The sequence below is a fragment of the Chaetodon auriga genome, chromosome 19, assembly GCF_051107435.1.
Source record: "Chaetodon auriga isolate fChaAug3 chromosome 19, fChaAug3.hap1, whole genome shotgun sequence".
Classification (NCBI taxonomy): Eukaryota; Metazoa; Chordata; class Actinopteri; order Chaetodontiformes; family Chaetodontidae; genus Chaetodon; species Chaetodon auriga.
Window position 1 is genome coordinate 22,190,984 of NC_135092.1, and position 20,315 is coordinate 22,211,298.

At 45.8% G+C, this 20,315-nt stretch overlaps 3 protein-coding genes across 4 annotated transcripts in view; 1 reads left to right on the forward strand and 2 right to left on the reverse strand.

The window, feature by feature from the left end:
• Positions 1 to 8,802, reverse strand: part of grk3 (G protein-coupled receptor kinase 3) — a 48,536-nt gene extending 39,734 nt beyond the window's left edge. For both annotated transcript variants that reach the window (XM_076757572.1, XM_076757571.1), the window contains exon 1: positions 6,574 to 8,802. In XM_076757572.1, the coding sequence (XP_076613687.1) occupies positions 6,574 to 6,686 (113 nt within the window). In that variant the 5' untranslated portion in view covers positions 6,687 to 8,802. The remainder of the gene's footprint in view (positions 1 to 6,573) is intronic.
• A 1,991-nt stretch (positions 8,803 to 10,793) lies between these two features.
• On the reverse strand, positions 10,794 to 19,052 carry cryba4 (crystallin, beta A4). Its single transcript, XM_076758114.1, has 7 exons — positions 18,509 to 19,052; positions 13,010 to 13,168; positions 12,234 to 12,277; positions 11,759 to 11,877; positions 11,503 to 11,644; positions 11,214 to 11,356; positions 10,794 to 11,033 (listed from the first exon to the last, which is right to left on the reverse strand). Exons 3-7 carry the CDS (start codon positions 12,270 to 12,272, stop codon positions 10,886 to 10,888), a joined length of 591 nt encoding a protein of 196 aa, XP_076614229.1. The 5' UTR covers positions 12,273 to 12,277; positions 13,010 to 13,168; positions 18,509 to 19,052; the 3' UTR covers positions 10,794 to 10,885.
• crybb1 (crystallin, beta B1) lies at positions 17,397 to 20,256 on the forward strand. The gene is made up of 5 exons (XM_076758113.1): positions 17,397 to 17,519; positions 18,222 to 18,340; positions 18,484 to 18,616; positions 19,345 to 19,487; positions 20,035 to 20,256. Exons 1-5 carry the CDS (start codon positions 17,397 to 17,399, stop codon positions 20,210 to 20,212), a joined length of 696 nt encoding a protein of 231 aa, XP_076614228.1. The 3' UTR covers positions 20,213 to 20,256.
• Positions 20,257 to 20,315: the final 59 nt, after the last annotated feature.

A 20,315-nucleotide genomic window follows, 5' to 3' on the forward strand; every position in this document is an offset into this window, starting at 1 on the left:
GAAATGCCGACAGATCAGCTGAAACAGATGGCAGCAGGCGCTTACAGGGAGCGACAGAAAACCTTGATGACTGAAGTGTGAAAGCGGCGTGCTCCTTAGAAAACTGCATACATGTGAAGAGTATTCGCAGCACTGCGCCGAGCGTTCGAGGCAGAGCTGATCTGAAGAGGTCAAACGGGCCCGGTGGTACTTTTCTAATGAGTCACTGTTCCATCCAAGGGGGACATAAACAGGACTGTGGAAAAGCCATTAGTGCTGCAGCATAATGTCAAAATGTAATGAGGATCAATATTAGACGACTTTTGTTTTCAATTACACGAAAAATGAATTCCAGTGAGAAATCATGCAGATGAGAAACAGGAGTGATCAAAAGCTGTTTCAGCAGGGCTCGACTGTACCTGACAAACGCCTTCATATGTGTTTTAGTACAAGTGGAGAAAGTACTTTTTCACTTATGGAGTGATATTCAGATTTGGTCTCAGCTGAGGTGACAGCTCCCAGCTTCCTCCTCGGCTGCTAACGTTAGCTAACATTAAACAGCTCGCGTTTGCTAACTGAGGGTTTCGGGTGGTATTTTCGTCTGCTGGCGTTTGAGAGTTCAGGGCTGGAAAAAGACAGACGCAGTCAGCTGACTGCGTTCTCAACCAGTGGAATCCACGTTTCATTTCGCAGCTCCACTAATTTATGAAATTAACTTTGTTGACAACAGCTGATCACATTTAACACCGATGCTGCTCTTGATGTGATGGCACCGAGCGGCTCAGTCAGGCTGTACTGAAGGGACACTTTATGTCTTAAGGTGGTCAATATGACGTCGGTGCCCTTTGACTCAAACTCTGTCCACCTGAGACAACCTACAAACAGAGCCTCCAGTCTCAGTCGTATCTCCACTGGATAACTGGATAACATCATGTCTCTTCTGTGGATTTCTCTGTAACAGCCGTCCCATCACCCTCCCCCACAACTCTCATCTCCACTGCCTCCAGTGTTGCTGTCAAAATCTCACCTCACTGCCAGAGGACACAGCCTTGGCCCGTGGAGAATGTGGCAGCACCACGCTATCTCCAAAGTGCCACATTTAACTGCCCCCCCACACGCATGCGGCTGAAAGCTTCACACATGCACAACTGCTACTGCAAACCGGGCGAACGTCATGAAAGTTGGTCAGTTTGCACAGCAGCTCTTCAGCTTCAGAGCCGCCGTCCATCCACTCCTCGCCGCACTGGTCACGTCACTGTCCACTCGTTCACAGTTAAACTCATTCCTGTGAAGTTGGGATGTCACTTTCAGCTCGTTTTGCTTTTGATTAACCAGAAACTAACCGGTTAATCTTTCTGCCGTCTGAAAATGCTGAACTGCATCTCTCCGTCAGTCGTGTCCTGGAAGAGGAATTCCAGTCCAATATTATCTGTGTTGGTGGATCCTACTTTCCTACTAAGCAGCCCAGCACTGAACGAGAGCGCTGCAGCCGGCAGCCGCCAAACGGCTGCAATGTAATCCACCCGTGCGTTTGTGCGCCGTCGATGTGAGCCTAAAGCTTAAAGTGTTTGTTTTTGCCACTGACAGACTGATATTTGTTATTCTAAGCGTCTGACAGCATTATGAAAAGGATCATCACAGAGAAAGACCTTTTTGTTAAAGACTGAGATCCTTTTTGTTTAAAGCCACCAGAGTCCATTCACAGAAACAGTCATTTATCATTGTTTGTCACGCTGAACAGAAACAAAACTCACCAAATCCGTCATGGTTCATCTTTCCGCAGTTCCGACAACCAACACCAACTCTGGTTTAGTCGAAATAAACCCTTTATTCACTAAATCTGAGAGGCCGGACACCAGAGAGGCGGCGAGGAAAGCAGCGTGTGGAGCCTGAATCCTTCCACATCTAACCACTGATTATTTTCACCGGATGACAGGAGAGACTTAAATACGTCGGACTTCCACTGATTTTCTTGGTAGTGTAACACACTCGGGCTCGAGGTGCCGAACTAGCTAACCGTCAACCCTTTGCCCTCTGCCGCACTGACTGGCAGCATGTGGGTCTCAATCATCCAGCACGGCGACTGGTTCCCAGCTTCAGACCGGCGTTTATCGCACTGTGTGTGTATGCAAATGAACCTACAGGCCGACGTGGTCCCTCAACAATATGTGAGATAAGGCTGCACAGAAGAAGCATAATGCAACCATTCCGTCCGGTTACACCGAACACATTACTGTAATAACGAGCCGTTTGAAGTAAATTTTCATATTACTGTCTTCAGTCTGACTTTGCTGACTGATTTACTGATTTACTCAACAGCAGTGTTTTAGTGCTTTATAAGTCCATTAGCTGAGGCTTTTATCTCTGCAGCTGCTGTATTATAGCAGGCAATAAATAATAAAGCTTATATCTAACATAAAATCACTTAACAAACCACATTAACAAACACTGGGCTTGTTGGTGTGCAGTCATATAGACACATACACAGCTCTGCCTGATGCTCTGAAGCTACATGAACTGTGCATGAATTCCACCTGAACACCACAGCCGGTCGTCTCACTGATCACCTCCTGCTTTGTGGTTGATCGTGTTGTCTTTGGTACGCTGAGCACCTCGGTGGCACACGCTCGCCAGTCCTTGGATTAACTTCCAGCTCCAGAGTTTTCTAACCTGGATCCTCCGCTGACCATCTAATGAGGAGCCGTGAACTCGATTAGCACGGCGTGCAGTTTGACTGCCAAACAACATGATCCTGACTGGATTCTCAGAGGCTCCGAACACACAGCCTAAAGTGAAGGAGAGTCAGTACAACAGATACAGCTTCCCAATACTGATCAATAACCTATCACCTCATTTAGGAGTTATTGGTCCATCACGCAAAGGTCTTGGATGTGTGTGTTAGAGTGGAGCATCAGGGCTCTCCTGCTGTTGATGGAACGGTGTGTTCAAGTGCTTCTTAAAGGATAAGGCTGGTGACAGTCAGCATTCTTCTTCTGTACTCTAAATGAACTCATTCTACTAATGAGTGTTTTGTGGGTGTAAAAATCTCATTTTACACCAGTTCCCACAATTCTCTACAGAACGGCTGCCATATTGGTACAGGGAAAGCGCGCCTCCTTGTGCAGACTGAGGCAGGAGGCTCGCTGAATTTTCAACCCATTTTCAACCAGTTTGGTTTGTGGACACCTTGTTAAATAGATATGTGAGTTTTCAGAACAAAATATGTTCATCTTACGTAGACAGTGGCAGTAATACTTATTTGATATTCAAAATGAATGAATGCTGAATTACTGCATGGAAAATGGCTGCCATGATGTCATTTAGGTACAATTTTAGAAATTAAGACTTAATTTGTGAAAAATGACAGAAAACACTGAAGTTAAAAGATTAAGTACATTTTGACAGGTTTAAGAACTCTGTTTTTAATGACGTTTTCAGTGAAATATTCACATTTTAAGTGTATCAGGTGTATCAGCAGGGTTGTGCAGAGTTGCAGTGTTACAGTTAGATATGCTGATAAAATGCAGTTAAAATTAGAGCACAAAACACATTCAGCAGTAAACGTATGAAATGATTGATTATGATTGATAAATAGCATTTTCAGCATCTTACTAATATAAATAAAATTAAATTTTTGTTCCTTTCCTTTTCTTTTCTTTCTGGCGTAGGCCAAGTTAGCTTTCCTTAGTACCAGAACAGTCACGCTGGCTTGAAATAAGGATAATTTATCCTTGTTCAACATGTTCATAAGAGCAAAATGTTGTATAATATTGTTGTACCACTGAAAAATCACATTTTCTACTGTTTGAATGGGTCAGTGCTGCACCTCATAAGCCAAATGGATCATCTACTGTACACATATCTATTAGCAAGTTGAGCTCGATGACATGAGAAGAATCAAGTGGTGTATTCAAGTTATCATCCAAAACCCCACAAGAGGCAGAAAGGAACAAAGAACTTCGTATACTGCCTGTCCACAGACCCTGGTTGTGGCTAATGACTTTAATCTTTCAATTCTCTGTTTTTATGCCTGTTCAAGTGATGAATTGCACTGCTTGTGGTGGTCTTTAGAGATGGTAACAGGCGTTTTATTGTTGTGCAACAATTTTGTGCCCTGTGCAACAAAACGTTGAACGTCTGTAGCACCACGGCTACGTGCTATAAAAGTTCAGTACAGCCAGCTGTCACCTGTGCGGCCACGGCCATCGCTCTATCATCTCATAGACAACATCAAACTCACCAACTTCAACCATGAGATCGAGATCTGGAGATGTGGCAACATCACTAAAATGGAGTCCAACAAGGCAAGAACCATGAACCAACTGATTCCTCCAAAAATAAGTAAACACACAAACAGCCTCGTTCAGCCTTGTTTTAAAACTCACAAAAAAACCTCATCTGTCCATTGGAACGTCCCAGTCCAATTCTGACCGACCATACTTGACCAACCTACCGTGTGACCTGAACCTATCACGCTTGAAGTGAAAATTCATTCCACCAGGTGGTAAATTACAAAAACAGATTCACTTTCAATGCAGCCCATTGACTTCACATGAGTAAGTATTACGTATAGCTTCAGTATGTTGTTAGCACGGTCGCCATTTATGTCTCTTACAGCTAATGCACGCAAGTGCAACTGCAACGGAGCAAGCTACAAACTTGCAACACGGCTAGCCCTCATGTACGGCTAATTAGCTTGAAGTGACCGGCCACCATGACCACGCTGTGAAAAACATCCTATGTGAATCTGCTGAAGTGCTCAGCTGGCCTCATTCTACTGGGAAACTCGTGTCTTTACACCGAAGGCAGAGTCGTGATCATATTTCGGACAGAGCTCGGGAACGTGAGGCCACGAAACGCCAATGCCACGATTGTTTCACCACGAAACATTTACAACTGACTTGACACAAATTCACTATGAGAGGATGTTCAATGTAAAGAATTGGTGGGTCTCAAGCGAGCTCCGACCTTCTGCAAGTTCATTTTAATACCATGCTGACACGAACTGAAACCAATGGCTGGCTGAAGGAAGGAAACCCACATTTATCTTCTTGAAAACCTTTCACAAACAGTTAGCAAACTGGCTAAAATCTGCAAAGAACGCAAAGGCGATACAGACAAACTGTGATGATAATAAGTCAAATATGTGTTTGTTATAAGATGGTGGCATTATACAGTGAGTAGTCTGAATGTTATCCCGCGTCAGTTAATAATAAGAAGGGCGGGTGTCAGATAAAAACCACCAGAGGGGAGAATTCATTTCAGGCCTGAAGGTCCTCTTTGTGCTGCGCCGAGGTGAAATCATATTTCTTCAAACTCTCAAGTGAGCAACACATCTCTGCTTTTGACGACAGATAAATGAGGAATAATACATCCTGAGTGATTTTATATCGTTCTTAACTCCAACATACGAACGGCTATTGATCTAGGCGAGAACATTTCATTAGCTATTGTAGAATATCCTTTAATTAAATCATTTCAGTTGGAACAAAATCAACAGGCTTCATATTCATTACTGAGTGCGAGCACTGTCCGGATCACTGCTTTCTGCTGATCTGCCAAGACAAGTCAGTGAGTAAATGAAAAGCTGATCTCCTCCAAAATCACTCTCAGTTTCAATATAACGGCTGTTAAAACCCACATCGACACTCTGAAATCACCACGCAGAGCCATGAGCTTCATGCATGTGTGTCATTGACAGTGTTCAGCTTGTGTTTAATAAATGAGAAGTTCGGGGTGTTTGGCTGTAAACATGATGAACAAATGAAACCTGACAGCGGTGCCAACTGCCGGCTAAGATCTGCTCTACACAAAGCTGCTGGTCACATGATGGTTAACATTTGACTAAACCCAAAATGTGTGCCGTCAAATTCACAAACCACGTCTGACGAGCGACTATCTCGAGAACCAAATTGTAACCACATCCTCTCCAATCAAGTCAGACCTGGTGTGAGCAGGCACGTTCAAGGCCCTGACGAGCTGCGCAGCGGGGACAAAAGCATGTGCAGATATGTGTAGATGCTGGGTGGATGTATTATTTAAAACAGATTTTAGCTGCAAACAGCCTGGATACACAGAGGTGTCTGATCAAGAGCTGCACACACTGATGGCCTCACGGTGTGTATGAGAGCCAGCAGCCTTAAAATGTGTGGCACATGCTACATAAAACATGTTTATCATCAGACTGTCAGTGAAGCAGGCCTGGGGGGAAATGAGCAATGTCTGACAGACAAAGCACGTCCTTAACACTTTGTATTGTTGGAAACATCATGACAAATACAACCGCAGGAGCTGAGAATACGAGGCCAACTTCTTGGTAAGTTACAGGTGTAAAATAGCACGCAAACTAAGCCGTTGCACGGTCGTGTGGGTGAGATCGTGAAGCCACTGAGCTGCTGCACGTTTGCAGACATCTCAGCTGAAAGGCTCCACAGCCACTGAGCATCTACAGTAAGTCACAGGTCTGAGAGGAAGCACGCCTCCATCTCCCTACATGGCTGCACAGCATGCACAAAAGATCCATCCATTTGACAGGCAAACAAACACCAGCTCGGGCCACAGCACATCATTAAAGCCCTTTGTGCTCGTGCTTACCTGGGCTCAGGGAGGATGATTTTCTTGCTCGCTCGGGCCGCTGGAGTAGATTTGCTCTTCTCCATCGCCATCAAATAACTGACATCGGCGAGTACTGCTTCGAGGTCCGCCATCTTTCGACCCTGGGACGACCAAATCAATAAAATGACCGGGCTGGGGTGGGTTTTGTTTTAGGGAATTAAAAAAAACAATGTCCTCCACCAGATATGACCAACATCCAGCGCCAAGGTGCGCGACGGGGCCAGCTGGGCGGACGGCGGGGCTGACCGTCGACTGGAACGGTGTCGTTGTCTCCGGCTGTAGTCTGTTCACTTCGCCTCAAACTACCATCATTATGACAGAAAAGGGAAATTCGGGGGGGCAGACATTGGGTGACAGGTTAGTCGACAGATAGAGAGTCAGCAGGGCCGCGAGATCACCGTCCTTGTAATCCCATTGAGTGCAAACATGCAGCTTTCTTACGGGCGGGTTGGAGGAAAATAATGCAAAGACTGAGGCCAGCCCTTCCTCGCTTTGGAGTAATGTGATATGTCTCACACAGAGAGGTTACATGCACCAGATGCTGGATCTGGAGACAGCTGTCAAATCCTACAGGTCTCTGGGGACTTTGCTGGTCCTCTTGATGGAGACGTGTCCACACGGCTGGTTTGTCTCCAGTTCGGCATGTGTCTCAGGGTTCTCCTTGAAATGTAAACACTGTGCTGTCGAAAAAAGAGAGAAAATGTGACTGACTCCTTCTGGACAGCTGAAAAGCAGCTTTATGGGTTTAAAGCAGGGACACGTGTAGCTGCTTTTCTTCGTCTCAAACGATCAGTGAGACCGAAAAAAGGGACATTCAGGAGGGAGGACACTGGGCGACAGGTTGAAATGTGTATCATCAGGGTGCTGCTTCGTCGTCCTTAATGTCTCAGCTGGTGCAGCAAAAAATGCAAATCTCTCAGGCGCGTTTGGCACAAATAAGACCGCACAAGAAGAGATTAAAGACGAACCAGGACTCAGTAAAATCTGCACACCGCTGCTGTTTATGTCGCCGTCGTTGCTGGCTGGCTTCCTGTGTAACGTACGGCTGAAATGTTCCCTAACGGCTCATTAATCACAAAAAAATGTCCGAAAAAATGTTGTAGAGCTTCAGTGCCAAATCCAGTCCAAGCAAGAGGGTGAAATCGACTTGCCACAAGCCAAAAACAAGCGTCCGAGAGCGAACTTGTTTCAGCCTGCTGGTAATATCGATATTTGGGTTCGCCTGCTAGTTAGCAACACGCTAGCTAGCAAAATGAAACCTGCTAGCCAGGAGGCTAACTATCGGATAAGGTATAGAGTGATTAATACATCTACACATCTAGTTTGGGTTAATTCAGCTCAGCAGAGAGATAAAAATGCCCCTTTTGCCAGCAGAAAACAGAGTCACTAGCTGGCAGACGAACAGCAACACTGGCTCGATTTCAGACAGCGATTTACTTAATAACGTTAAGCTAACGGCTGCGAGTAAACTGGCTACTCGTATTGGGGAAGTCCTGCAACGTTTCCGAAAAAAGCCGAGTCTTCGAGAGTCCAATGGCTTCAAAAACACAGAAAAAGATCACACAGGATAATCCATAGCTGCTCGATGAGTTACCCCGAGCGTTGGGGGGGACCCTCCTCGCCTGGAGACCCAGCACAGAGCGACTGACGGTGGGCTGATGGTGACGCTGATGGTGGAGGAGGGGAGGGAGCGCTGGGAGATGGAAATCGGCTGCCCGGCGGTAGTTTGCTGGTTAAACGATAACTTTTCCTCTTCGCCGCAAACTGTGCTTAACTTAAAAAGGCAGCCGGGCAGACAAGAATGCTGACCACCGTGGAAGATGTTAAACACCCGACACGACACGGTGCTGACGAGCTTCTCTCGTAAATCGACCACACGGAGGTCGATATCTCAAATAAAACGAGGGGAGCCGAGCGGGTCGTAGCGCTCCGCCTGCTCCGAGCGGCTCCTGCCTGCCAGGCTGTCCGCGCTGGGGGAGCCCACGGTCGGCTAGTTAAGAGCTAAGTGGCTAAAGCAAGTGTCCGCTGACTTCCGCCCGCGCTGCCGCCGATTCTTTCCGCTCCTGTCCGCTAATGCGTTCGTGTCCCAGCTCATGTATGGCACATGTTTGGCTGAAGTCCGCCTTCGATGTATTTTTCTGTATTTTCGCTAAACAGTGGCACCACTTGCTTTGTGGTTCAACTTCCTCCCACTGCGGCGGGGAGACGCTCGTAAAACACGGAGCGGGTCGCTGCTGGATGGAGCGGGGCCACAGTAGCGCTGGGTGTTTTCACAGGAAAGGGGCTGCATTTCATCTATTTTTACAAAAACTGCATTTTATTTCTTACTTTACCAAACGCATAGCCGACGTTACGTCTTACCACAACACCATAACCAGAGGTTTCCCTTGTACAGATGTGGAGCCTTTTGTCGGCGGTGATTTGCGTCGTTTGCTGGGAATAACATCAACCAGTGTGCATGCAGGAAATTTCCCAGAGGGGGGCTTTTGAAAAGAACGCCCGACACATTCAGGCCATTTGCATTGGAGAAGTAAGAGTTATGGCCTCACTGCAGCACATTTAGCATGTCAGTGGTCCCTCTCCGCCTGTCTTTGTGTTCATTAGGTTGCTTTTCACGGTGAATCTGAAAGGACACGAAGCAGCAGCCGCTGACAGATTCATGTTCGAACCACTAACTGGTTTTCTGTAGGATGTTCTGCTGGTGTGTTTGCTTCGGTGGAAACGCAGTGCCGTTTCCTGGCCAGCGGTGGTAATGCTCCAAACACCCTGCGATGGATGGATGAGCATGCAGGGACAGCAGGCCGTGGACACTGAAGACACCGAGCAGGAAGACACTATGACCAGGGACAGGCCTGCTTTGTTCATTACCTCACTGTGCACACAGAGCACGAGGTGGAGGACGTGTTCAGATCGTTGAGTGAAGTAATAAAAATCATAATCTGTCAGTCTTTTCAGCATCAGTTAATAAGAACCAAAGCAAAACATGCGAAGACTTGGAGGATTTGCTGCTTTTCTTTGTCCTCTAAGATCGTAAACTTCACATTTGGACTGTTGCTTTGATTAAAGAAAAGGAATTTTAACCCGTGACCCTGGAATATCTTTCATTTTTCACTATTTTCTGACATTTTATGGCTAAAATGTACCAACTAATCAATCAGTTAAGAAAATAACAAGCAGATTAGTTGATAATAAACATAATCGATAGCTGTTGCAGCCTTAGTATCAACACCACACTGTAGAAATATTTCCATTATATTCAATATTACAAGTAAAAGACCCACTTTCAAGAAAGTAAAAGTGCAAAATTACTGTCAGCAAAATGTTGATAAACTATCAAAAGTAAAATTACTCATCATGAGCAGTGTGGCTCTTATCTGTGTATTATTATAAATGATAATTGATTTGTGTGACTAATGCAGCTAATTGAATCTGTATTACTGGAACATTTGATTAATAACAATATCTAATGTTTTATAAAATGATAAAATGTATTTAATGTATTTACATTCTGAGAGGAGCAGAACAGCGAAGCACAACAGGGCTTCCCAACCTGGGGGTCAGGACCCCGACAAGGGGCCACCTGATAAATCAGTGGGGTCGCAGGATGAGTAACAGGACGACAGGTTCTCCTCTGTTCTGTTCTTTTTTCCTCTCTCGTCATTCTGGATAACTTTACTTGTTGTGTCTTGTTCATTCTGAGCAAAAACATATTAAAGTGTTTGTAATTTATTCAATAAATTGATTTGTTCTTTAACTACAGCTGCAACTAATGCTTATTTTATTTAATCTGTTGATTTTTTTTTAGATTAATTGATTAATCGTTTAGTCAATAAACATTTTAAGGTGTTTTGTTTTGTCTGACCATCAGTCCTCAACCAAAAAGTATTAAATTTACAATCATATAAAACAGAGAAACAAGATGGAGCCAGATGGTGTTTGGCACCTTCGCTTGATAACTGACTCTGACTCTCAGTCAGGTGACGAATTTATCAATCGATTAATCGTTTCGGTTATTAACTCAGTTTTGTTTTTATTTTTTTTAACTCAACCTTTATTGTCCTGGCACTGACAGCAGGTCACCATCAGGAGATCTGTGTAAGACTGAGTGTAATTCAGAAAAACACAAGCGTGAGTGTGCAGTGTGTAACTCCATCTTTCCCTCCGTCTGTGAGATAAGCAGATACATTGGTGGAAGTCAGTAAGGTTTAAGAAAGACAGTTTATTCAGCACCGGGAAGAAGAAGGGGTCAAAGGTGAAGGGTCACATGGGAGAAAGGGTTTGGAGTAAGTTGTTACTGCTGAATACGGCGGATGGACTGGATCTGAGGGGTCTGGCAGTGGGAGCCAAACTCCCTGAAGTGTTTGAACTCCCCACAGTGACGATCACACTCCATGATGTACTGGTATCCACGATAACCAGGATATTGGTAGCACACAAATCTGTTGAGAAAGCGCAGAGAGAGAGAAGGAAGTGCTGACACAACGTTGCAAAAGACTGTTGTTGTGAAAGTCGAACAACCAGGATTATTTTGGAACTGCTGGGGGGGGGGGGGGGGGGGGCTGAAGAAACTAGGTGAGCAGGAAACAAAAGAGAAGCTGGTAAAGCTCGAGCACACTCACGCTCCAGACTGGATCCTGAGAGAGCCAACTTCATTGTTGCACCAGCCCATGGCCTGGAGGGAGGGATAGTCGTCACTCAGCTCACCCTTACGGCCCAGGAAGTTCTCACGCTCATAGATAGTCATACGACACTCTCTGTGGTTCTGCAGGGAGGAAAAACAACAAAAACAACAATGCACACGAGTTGTTTTTCCAGTCAGTCAAATCAAAATCATCTGACGTCCCCGAAGCAAAAAGACTGCAAGGAGACGAGCGGAGGAGGCGAGAGGAGACGCCATGTTTGACTTACAGCACAGGCGATGGGCCTGAAGGAGGTCAGCCTCTCGATGTGGTAGGCATTGCTGCCTCCGAAAGCATCGCACTGAGGGTACTCTCCCCTCTCCAGGACAAACTGCTGCCCCTGGTAGGAGGCGTGCTCGTAACCCACCCAGCTGTGGAGAAGCACAGATCAGTTTAACACGAAGCCCGTCGACACGCCGTCACGTTCACCTCCGTCTCCGCTCTGTATTTTCTACTCCTTTCTGTGTCTACATGTGTTTACTCACGCTCCGCTCTCCACCCTGAGGGAGCGCACAGTCTCGAAGCCGAACTCCATCACATTGCAGCACTCAGAGGTGAACTCATGGCGACGGCCCTGGAAGCACTCCTCATCGAAGACAATGATCTGAAGGGGAAATGCAGACGTGTAAATACAGAAGTATGAACACAGCAGCAACACATTTACACTCCAAAAATACTGTTTGATTCATCCGTTCATCAGTTTAGTGTAAAGACAGAAAACTGTGTTAGCTGTGTTCTTCAATGCACCAAATTGGGAGACATGGTTATTTTTTTACCTGATGAACCATTTTAGCACATATTAAAATGTAGATTATGCTGAGAAATAAAAAGCAGCTCTGCCCGATGAGCTGGGAATAAACTGCGTTTAACAGACACTGAGACATCTCAGCGAGCACTGGAGAGCTGAAAGGTCCTCCAGTGATGTGATGCATGAATCTGTGTTTCCATCCGCAGACTCACCTTCCAGTGGCCGGAGAACTTGGTGCAATGGTGAGTCATCTTGTCTGGAAGGAAAAAAGCACAAAGATGGTTGAAAAGGGACCTTCAGTACCAGGATTACAATGACAAGAGGACGGCTAAGACTTTGTGCACACAGTCTGAGAGATTAGCCGAACATGCATCCAATTCTGATGCAGATAAAAGTTAAGCATCAAAGTCTGACTGAAGACAAAAGAAGTACCAGTTAAAACATGTAAAACAGTGACTTAGCATCCAAAAACAGCACAACAGGAGAGCCGCTGCTGCAAACCTTTCATCACAACCCAACGTCAGTGTTGCTGTATGCAAACAAGCCTGGACTGCAGCAGAGCTCATGTAAATGGCCTTTACAAGAGCAACAGTGTGTATCTGAGAAGGTTAAACCGCAGCAGCAGCAGCCACATTATGGCCTGGATACGAGAATCAGCCCGAATGAATAACCGCCGGACTGAAAGCACCAGAGTCTATTTATAGTTCCTCCACAAAAATGAAGCGGGTCAAAGAAGGCAGAGGCTTCATCTCGACTTCGGTCTCCCACCCGTTCTATCTCTTTATCTTATTTTCTGCCCATTTCCTGCTGCTGCAGAGGTTTTCCACCATCACCACTGTTTATCTCACCCACTCGGTGCAGTGGCGGCCTTTGGGCCCTGGGGCCCGGGTGGCTCCTGTGTTTGGGGGTTTGTGTGAGTGTGGATGTGGGGGGCTGCTGTACCCTGGCTGTGCTGCCTGTGCTGGCTGGGTGAGGGACAGGGACTCACCTTGCTTTGATGCCCTTGGGTTGTCCTGCCGTGAGAGTGAGAGGAGCCACGCGCCCCCACCCTTTTAAAGCCTCCCCTGGCAAGGGGCCACGCTGAAAGCCCCGGCTCAGCAGCAGGGAGGGGCTTTTCTTTGTCCCCCCCGACAAAAGCGCGGTTAATCTGTGGAGGGACAGAAGTGCAGACACCACATTATCACCCGGGCAGTGGACATGGAGACAGAATTATAAGGGAGAAGATGAACGTCCCTGAGAAAATACTAAGGACCAGGGACATGATGGGGGGGGGGGGGCAAAACTAAAAGACATTCAGTTTACTGTCAGATTTGACAAAGAGAAGCAGGAATCAAAGAACGTTTTGCATTTTACTTGAGAAACGATTCAAATGATTTTCAGATGATCCAAATATGAGCAGATTACTCCTCTTTTAATCGACTACCTGATTGATAAACTGATCGTTTCAGCTCTGTTCTCCATCTCTTTCTGATCTCACCTGCTCAGGTATCTCTATATTTGACATGTTTAGTGAACAATGGCTACGCAACATCAAATAATGTTGAGTCAAGGGGACGTGTTCATGTGGACATGTGTGAAGTTGCTCATCCAGACAGCTCTGATCCTCTGTTGACTCCATGTTGTGCTGGTGTACCACAGAGCTTTAAAACCCAGATTACATGAATACATCTGTGCCTAAAGAGTTTTATTACGTGGCTGCATTCAGTTTTTAAAAAAGTCACACACAGTCGTCCTTTCTGACATCTGAACAGACGAAAGTCCTCCGTGTTAAAGCGTGTTTAACCAAGAGGTGGTGTTGTATAAGACAATGTTATCCTCTGCTGCGAGCCAGCACTGTGTGTGAGTGTGTGTGTGTGTGTGTGTGTGTGTGTGTGTGAGTGTGTGAGTGTGTGTGTGAGAGAGAGTGACTGCTTACATAATCAACCACTTGTAAACAAGAGCGCAGAGGCACTGTATGGGCAGCACGACTTTCGAAACAGCAGCTTTATTTCCTGCGAGCTCAAAGGAATTTAAACCCAGAATCTGTTTCAGCCACTTCTGATTTCATCTCTAAAACACAACAACAGACACATCTGACCTCAGTTTTTAACCCTTTTTATCTTGAGGATAGAACAATTTCCTCCCTGAAAGAAATCACAGGTTATTATTTTGACTCTTTGTCGTATCAGAAGCAGCCAAAATCAGTGCCAAGGTTTAATAACTGGCCTGATTAGCTGTCGCTGTCCAGACTGTCCTGACAGGACACTTAAACAGAGGAAAGTGACTGAGAGCAGAGGTAGAAGGTCGTGATGTCAGCAGGATCAGCGGGTTTCTTCTTGTTAGCAGCAGAAAACACTGCATGTTTAACGAAGGCTTAGTTTTACTCAAGTCAGACTCAGTCATGTGTCGGTGACCAAAAAGGACAAATTTCATGTCTCACAAAAATGATTCTGGAGGAGGAAGTAATAAAGGAGCGATGAACACAGACAGAAACGGCGAGAGGCCTTAAGGGCTTCTGGGATCCGTCCAATGGGACGCCATCGGACGCCCCATGGCAGCTGATCCTGTGTCAGTGTAAGTGAAGAGACGCCACAGTTTTCAGCGTGTTTCTTTGAACAAAACCCTTTTCTGGCCATATTCTTTTTTGTTTTGTTATTGCCAACGTCAAAGCAGCACCAGCAGTTACTGCGTGTGAATCACAGCTGATGGATCTTCTTCCTCTGAGCCGCTGACCTCCATTAAAACACATCAGTGAGCCTCACTGTTGTCCCTTCATCTCCATGAACACACACACTGTAGTTCATCCTGACTCCACACACACACACACACACACACACACACACACACACACACACACACACTGTCCTGCAGCCACAAACACTCACTACAGCACCAAGTGTGGATTCATCCACCGCTAAAAGTAGTCCCAACAAATGCAGAAAATTTGTTTCTGCATTTGTTTCTCACACCATTTATGGCTTTTCATGGGATTTATAGCTAATAGAAATGTTGAATATAATCATCTAAACTTGTTCAAACTTTGTTTTAAGTCTAGAACGATCTGGTCTGATCAACCTGAAAGACTAAAAGATTCCAAATCTGTGCAGGCGCTGCCGTCTGTCCAGAGTGAATTTTAATACTCGGCGTAAAGACACTTTTCAGACGCCACCCAAAAATGACTGAGGTTTGACGCCCAGCCCGAGAATTTGATGGGATTCACAGAGATTACACAGCAGGATTAGTTCACACCTAATCTGCACATATCAAACACAATTTAATCCTGCTTCCTTAGTGGAAATAATCACAGTTGAGGTGATATAATCCAGATTTAATCCAGATGTAATCCAAGAAATACCATCATCACCAACAACAACCTTTGTTTCACCTCCAAAGACCAGCGCAGAGGGATGCTCACTGATAAAGCTGCTGAATTATGATGGATTGGTGTTTAAATTGCTATAAATTCAAGCAGTGCGTCAGTTTATGGACGTCGATTTAAAGGGAGAAATCTTTCTCTGACAAAGGAAAAGTTCTCAAGCAATAAAACACGTCGTCGGTCAGTTTGCTGCTTCACTCCTCGAGGTAAATATTCGTGTACAAGCGACACCACAAAGTCTCTTTGTGCTACTCTTACACCACAATTCAGTATTTAACATTATCTCGTCATTCATGGCCACAGAGTTACATGAGCTCGTTTCAAAGGAACAGTCCAACATTTCTTTGCTTTCTTTCTGAGTTACGATGCTGCTCTCATGTGCGTTAAGCACACGTTAGCTGGAGCCGGGAGGCAGTTAGCCTAGCTTAGCATGAAGAATGTAGTTTTAGGGATTTATGTGCTGTAATTAATTCTGGATGGACACAGCAGCAGCAGATGCTGTGACTTCCTGGAGTCTTCACAGGGACGTTAGCTTGTGTTTGATGTCCACAGATGTGCTGGATGGATCAGCTGTTGCTCATCACAGTAGTTCTAGCACGTAGTTTAATCCCATGTAAATCCACAAATAGTTTTAACATATGTGTGTGCAGATTTCATAAACGAGAGTTCGAGTTAATTTGTCAGCTTCGAGTGTTACACCACAATTCGCTCCAAGCGCTCACTTCATTTATTTGTCGTGTTAAAGTAAATTTGTGGAAACCATCAGAGCAGAGTAACCAGCAAAGCACAGAGCAAACAGAAAGAGGCCCTGAGAGCTACTGCGACCGACGGGTGCTAGTGTGTTCCCAGCTGGCTAGCATGTTAGCGGTTAGCTCATGTGTGAATTTCTGTGAACGCAGCCTAGCATGCTAGTTTCCTCCTGTTCCATGCAATGTGAGGCTAATCCCATCCTGACTCCATGTCTGTCCACACAGACAGACATGAGATTAATATTCTCTAAGCAAAAAAGCATATTTTCCCCAAAATAATAACTGCTTCTTGATGTAAAACAGATCATTCGTCCAACATAAGTCACTCCACTGTTTTTTAAATGTTCCTCATTAGATTTAAACTGTGACACAGAGAGCCAAAGGCAGACGTGTGCTGAGCAGGTCTGTTCATTTATTGTGTTTCCTGGATTATTTTCTTGTTCCTAAAACCAACCAAAGTGATAAAGTTCAGATGAAAGTGTGATTTAAAACAGCGAGTCTTTGTTTTCAGAGAATTTGATGTATTTTTGTGTGTCTGAGGGCCACAGAGAGCAGGGATTACCTCTTTGTGCCCTCTGGACCTTTGCATTCCTCCTCTACATGCAACTATAGCTTACAGCCCTACCACCGCAACACATGAGAAAAATGCCTTGGTCAGTGGTTTCCTTTGACAGTAAAACGCTTACAGGCAGGCCAGAGGGGCCGGCGGCGTTTCTAGGCTATGCGATGACCCGGTGGCTTTGGCACGGGCCAACTGTGATGACGAGAGGCTTTCTATTGTGCTGTGAGCCTCTACGTTTGGCCTTTGCCAGAGTATAAAAGCCTGGGTCGAGCGTTGAAGGGACCAGCACGAGCCAGCCTCCCTCACACGGCACTGCAAGCTATACTAACGCAGGTAAGGACACACAGACACAGACATACACAGCAGAGCATCCAACACAGTTCAGGGGGACAACCGCACATCCAGAGCCAGGGCCCACTCCCTGCCCACCACACCCAGGCCAACCACCCTCAGCCTGGGGAAAGGCCCAAACAGAGTCCAGGGCCCAAATGAGCCTCCCACATAAACAGCAGACTTATGCTTTAGTCCAAACCCCAAAAACATACCTACCACCCCTCCGACAGTGTTAACACCTCGCCTGGGCCACGTTCACTTCTCCTTCCTTTCACTTTCTCCTCTGCAATCCTGTCACTTCCATTTACACCTCTATTTCTGTTCATCCCCTTGTCTTCCTCCATCTCTCACCCAGACTCTCCTGAAGCCCCTCACCATGTCTCAGACTGCCAAGTCCGCCTCCAGCCAGGGCACCGATGCCAAGGACAAGGGAGCCCCAGCCCCAGCTGCCTCCAGCAAGGCCACCAAGACCGGCGAGCCTGGCATGGGATCCTACAGAGTGAGTCACTGCAGCTACACATCTGCACAAACTGCTTTTCGACAGAGCCTGCACGTTGAGCCGTATTTAAAGGGCCAGTTCACCCAAATTAGACAGAGAACACGTCCTCTCAGCGAGCCGCGAGGATAGTTTTGTTTTTTTGCTCAGGTCTGGATATTGGTGGTTAAAGGGGTGAAACCTGTCCACACCTGGATGCTGTCTTTGGAGAAGCACGTTACTGTTGAGTTTGTCAAATTTTGATACTTTGAACAACAAAAATAATATTCGCCCACGCTGCACTGGGGTTGTGGCAGATGAAGAGGTTCGTCACTTCTCTTGGATTTGCTGGTTTTTCTTGCAGGTTATTGATCAGCTACGCTTGGATTAGTTTCCTTTCATTCAAACAAATTCATGAAACGGATTTCACTGGATTCAGATCCTTTACTTCACTAAAAGTACAGTAGTAATACTACTTCTTTTTATCAAAAGTGAAAATACTCATTCCACAGAAAGACCTTAACAAGTTTTATATTATTGTTAGATTATTTCAGTTTTTATTATTGCTGCATTAAGCAGGTGCTGCTGCTCGAAGCAGATGTTTTGTAGGTTCATGTCATGACTGTGGGACCCTGTGAGAGGACAGCAGACACTGCAGGGACACATGAAGGACACGATGCTGTCGTCCAGCCCGCCGGTGTAACCTGTGATATCTCCTCTGTGCAGATCATGCTGTTCGACCAGGAGAACTTCCAGGGCAGGATGATCGAGGTCCAGAATGAGTGTATGAACGTGTGTGACCGTGGCATGGATAGAGTGCGTAGTATCATTGTGGAGTGCGGCCCGTAAGTGGACACACAAACCTGATCTGAGCAGCTACAGTCAGACAGACTCTTCATACCACCTCTGAGTGATCTCTCCTCTAATTTCTCTCTCCTGTCCTCTCCCCCCTGTGCCCCCCCTGTGCCTGGCGGACCCCCTTCTCCAGCTTTGTTGCCTTTGAGCAGACTAACTTCCGTGGGGAGATGTTCATCCTGGAGAAGGGAGAGTATCCTCGCTGGGATACCTGGAGCAACTCCTACCGCAGCGACTGCCTCATGTCCCTCAGGCCCATCCGCATGGTGTGTTAACGCTGCCACTGGCTGCATTCACAACCTTACACAGGACTTCCTTTAGGGAGTAAGAGATGCTCTGGTGGAAGGCAAGAATAATTAGACAAAACTAACAAAAGAGAAAGACTTTTAAAAAAAAATCGGAAACCTTTGCTCATTCTAATTTCTCAAAATGTCCACCCAAACCAAAAGACACTCAGTTTACTGTCACATACGACAAAGGAAAGCAGCAGATCATCACAACTGAGAGGCTGAAACCTGCAAATCTTTTGGCATTTTTGCTTGAAAAATGACTGAAACATTCCTGATTAATTTTCTCTCCATGGGTTGATCGATCAATTGATGAATTATTTCAGCTTTAGAGACAAAAAGACTTAAAGCTCAGCTCTACATCACCAGACTCTTAGTGGTACTTTATCTAATTTCACATGTCAGTTTTTTGTTTTTTTTTTCATATTTTTATGTTTTATGCATTAATCTTTAAAGAGCAATTGAGGCTGACAGTCTTTAGTTTTGGAGGCTTCCTTTCAGGAGCTTTGACCTGATGATGGCATGAGATGAAAATTCATCATGAAAGTCATTAAGATTCAACCAACCAACCAACACTGCCGCCTTGAGAGCCACAGCATGATTACAAAAACAAGAGAAAAAGCAGGAGTGGAGCTCGTTTACATGCCGCTGATGTGACATAAAGGCTAAAAGACTGAATGCCCTTGTGCCTTGTTTCCTCCCCACAGGACAGCATGGAGCACAAGATCTGCCTGTATGAGCTCTCTGACTTCAAGGGCAACAAGATGGAGATCCAGGAGGATGATGTGCCCACCCTGTGGGCGCATGGCTTCTGCGACAGAGTGGGCAGCGTGAGGGTGCCGGGAGGAGCGTGAGTACACACAAACACACGGCTGGACGGCTTCAGACCATGAGGTTTCAGAATGAATGAATCCAGTGGTGTTTTTAAGCTGTGTGACAACGACAAAGACGTTGTGATGCAGCCGGAGAGCAAATCCATCTGCTCATTTTCCATATATAGATAAAATGGAAGCTCTGTTTTCCAAATATTGTTTTGGACATGGCTTCAGAGGACGCCACAGGCCTCCAGAGTTACCCTACAATGCAGTTGTTCATTAAAAGTAGGATGGCATGCCATCACAAGGCTTAAAGTTGGCTGCGAGGTGTTTAGTTTGTCGACAAATGTGTATTTTAGCCAGAAATGCTTCCTCACATTTCTGTTTTCTCACAGTGAGACACACATCTACTCATTTGGACCACGAGCCCCCCCCAAACAGCTCTAACTTTAGCTCTAACTTTAGCTCGATAAGCTCTTAAAAGAACCCACTGTGAGGCTCTCTCAAACTGAGATTCAGACACTAAAACGTGTAAAAGTGACGCTCAGCATTAACCGTGTCCACCCTGTCCATGTCTCTCAGGTGGGTGGGTTACCAGTACCCTGGATACAGAGGCTACCAGTACCTGTTTGAGTGCGGTGACTACAGACACTACAACGACTTCTGCGCCTTCCAGCCCCAGATCCAGTCCATGCGTCGTATCAGGGACATGCAGTTCCACCAGAGAGGATGCTTCACCCTCACCTCCGCCAGCAAGTGAATGACACGTGCTGACCGTCTGGTGCTGTCGTAGCCATGCAGCCCTCTCAGCTTTTTATTTCTCCAAACGCCCCCTTTCTCCAATCCTTTCCTAAATCTCCACC